The sequence below is a fragment of the Nestor notabilis genome, unplaced genomic scaffold, assembly GCF_000696875.1.
Source record: "Nestor notabilis isolate BGI_N333 unplaced genomic scaffold, ASM69687v1 scaffold19830, whole genome shotgun sequence".
Classification (NCBI taxonomy): domain Eukaryota; kingdom Metazoa; phylum Chordata; class Aves; order Psittaciformes; family Psittacidae; genus Nestor; species Nestor notabilis.
This window is the reverse complement of record NW_009912685.1, coordinates 7,633-8,366: the sequence shown is the minus strand read 5'-3', so window position 1 is coordinate 8,366 and position 734 is coordinate 7,633. Positions and strand designations below refer to the sequence as shown.

The following is a 734-nucleotide window of genomic DNA, read 5'->3' as shown; positions in this document are numbered from 1 at the left end:
TCAGCAGGTGTAACTTTATTCAGTAATTACAAGTTTATAAAAAGTGAAAACCACGAGCAGTCCTCGAGTTATTAGTTCAGAAACATATTTGATTAATATCTTTGTGTCTATTTTTAATATGTTCTTTGCCAAATGTATTCTTTTTTATTCAGCATTCCCCCCTGCTCAGTCTCTTTGCTTTTAGCTCTGCTTGGCCAGAAAAATAAATAAATCCTAACAACCAACCCCCAAACCCTACAACTTTTATTTTATTCAGTGACCTTATTCCAGTATGCAGCTTCTGGGTTTTATTTCTCTTCTTTGTTGCTTCCTTTTTAAAATTTAACCTTGTGTCTTTTTTGTTCTTCCTTCCTGTTAGTTTGCTGTGGGCAACTGCTAAAGGAAATTGTTGCAGGCAAGACAAAACTTGGGGAACTCATTAAGACTTACCTTGAGAGTGGATACCCAGGTAGGGCACATTGTTGTCTCATTACACTGTACTTAAAAATCTGTGGCAAAAAAAAATAAAACGTGAGTGAATTTTTCTTGGTCAGATTCTAACCCGAGTTACATCAGAGTAATCTGGAAGTTGATTAATTCCCTTCCTTACATGTGGTTTGTAGCACTGCACAAAAGTTAGATTGCTAAGCTCTTTGATATCTTCAAAGCAAATAGTTCACAGTTGCAGTGAAATTCAGGTTTCTTCTACACATTCCAATATTTGAATTCCATGTTTTTATCTCTAAGTCAAAATC

At 35.1% G+C, this 734-nt stretch overlaps 1 protein-coding gene across 1 annotated transcript in view; it reads left to right on the top strand.

Moving 5' to 3' along the window:
• The window catches only part of AK8 (adenylate kinase 8), a gene marked incomplete at its 3' end in the record, with an annotated part of 27,457 nt that extends 27,009 nt beyond the window's left edge, over positions 1 to 448 (top strand). Inside the window, exon 10 of the mRNA XM_010020768.1 lies at positions 359 to 448. Within this exon, the coding sequence (XP_010019070.1) occupies positions 359 to 448 (90 nt within the window). The remainder of the gene's footprint in view (positions 1 to 358) is intronic.
• Between the last annotated feature and the right edge of the window lie 286 nt (positions 449 to 734).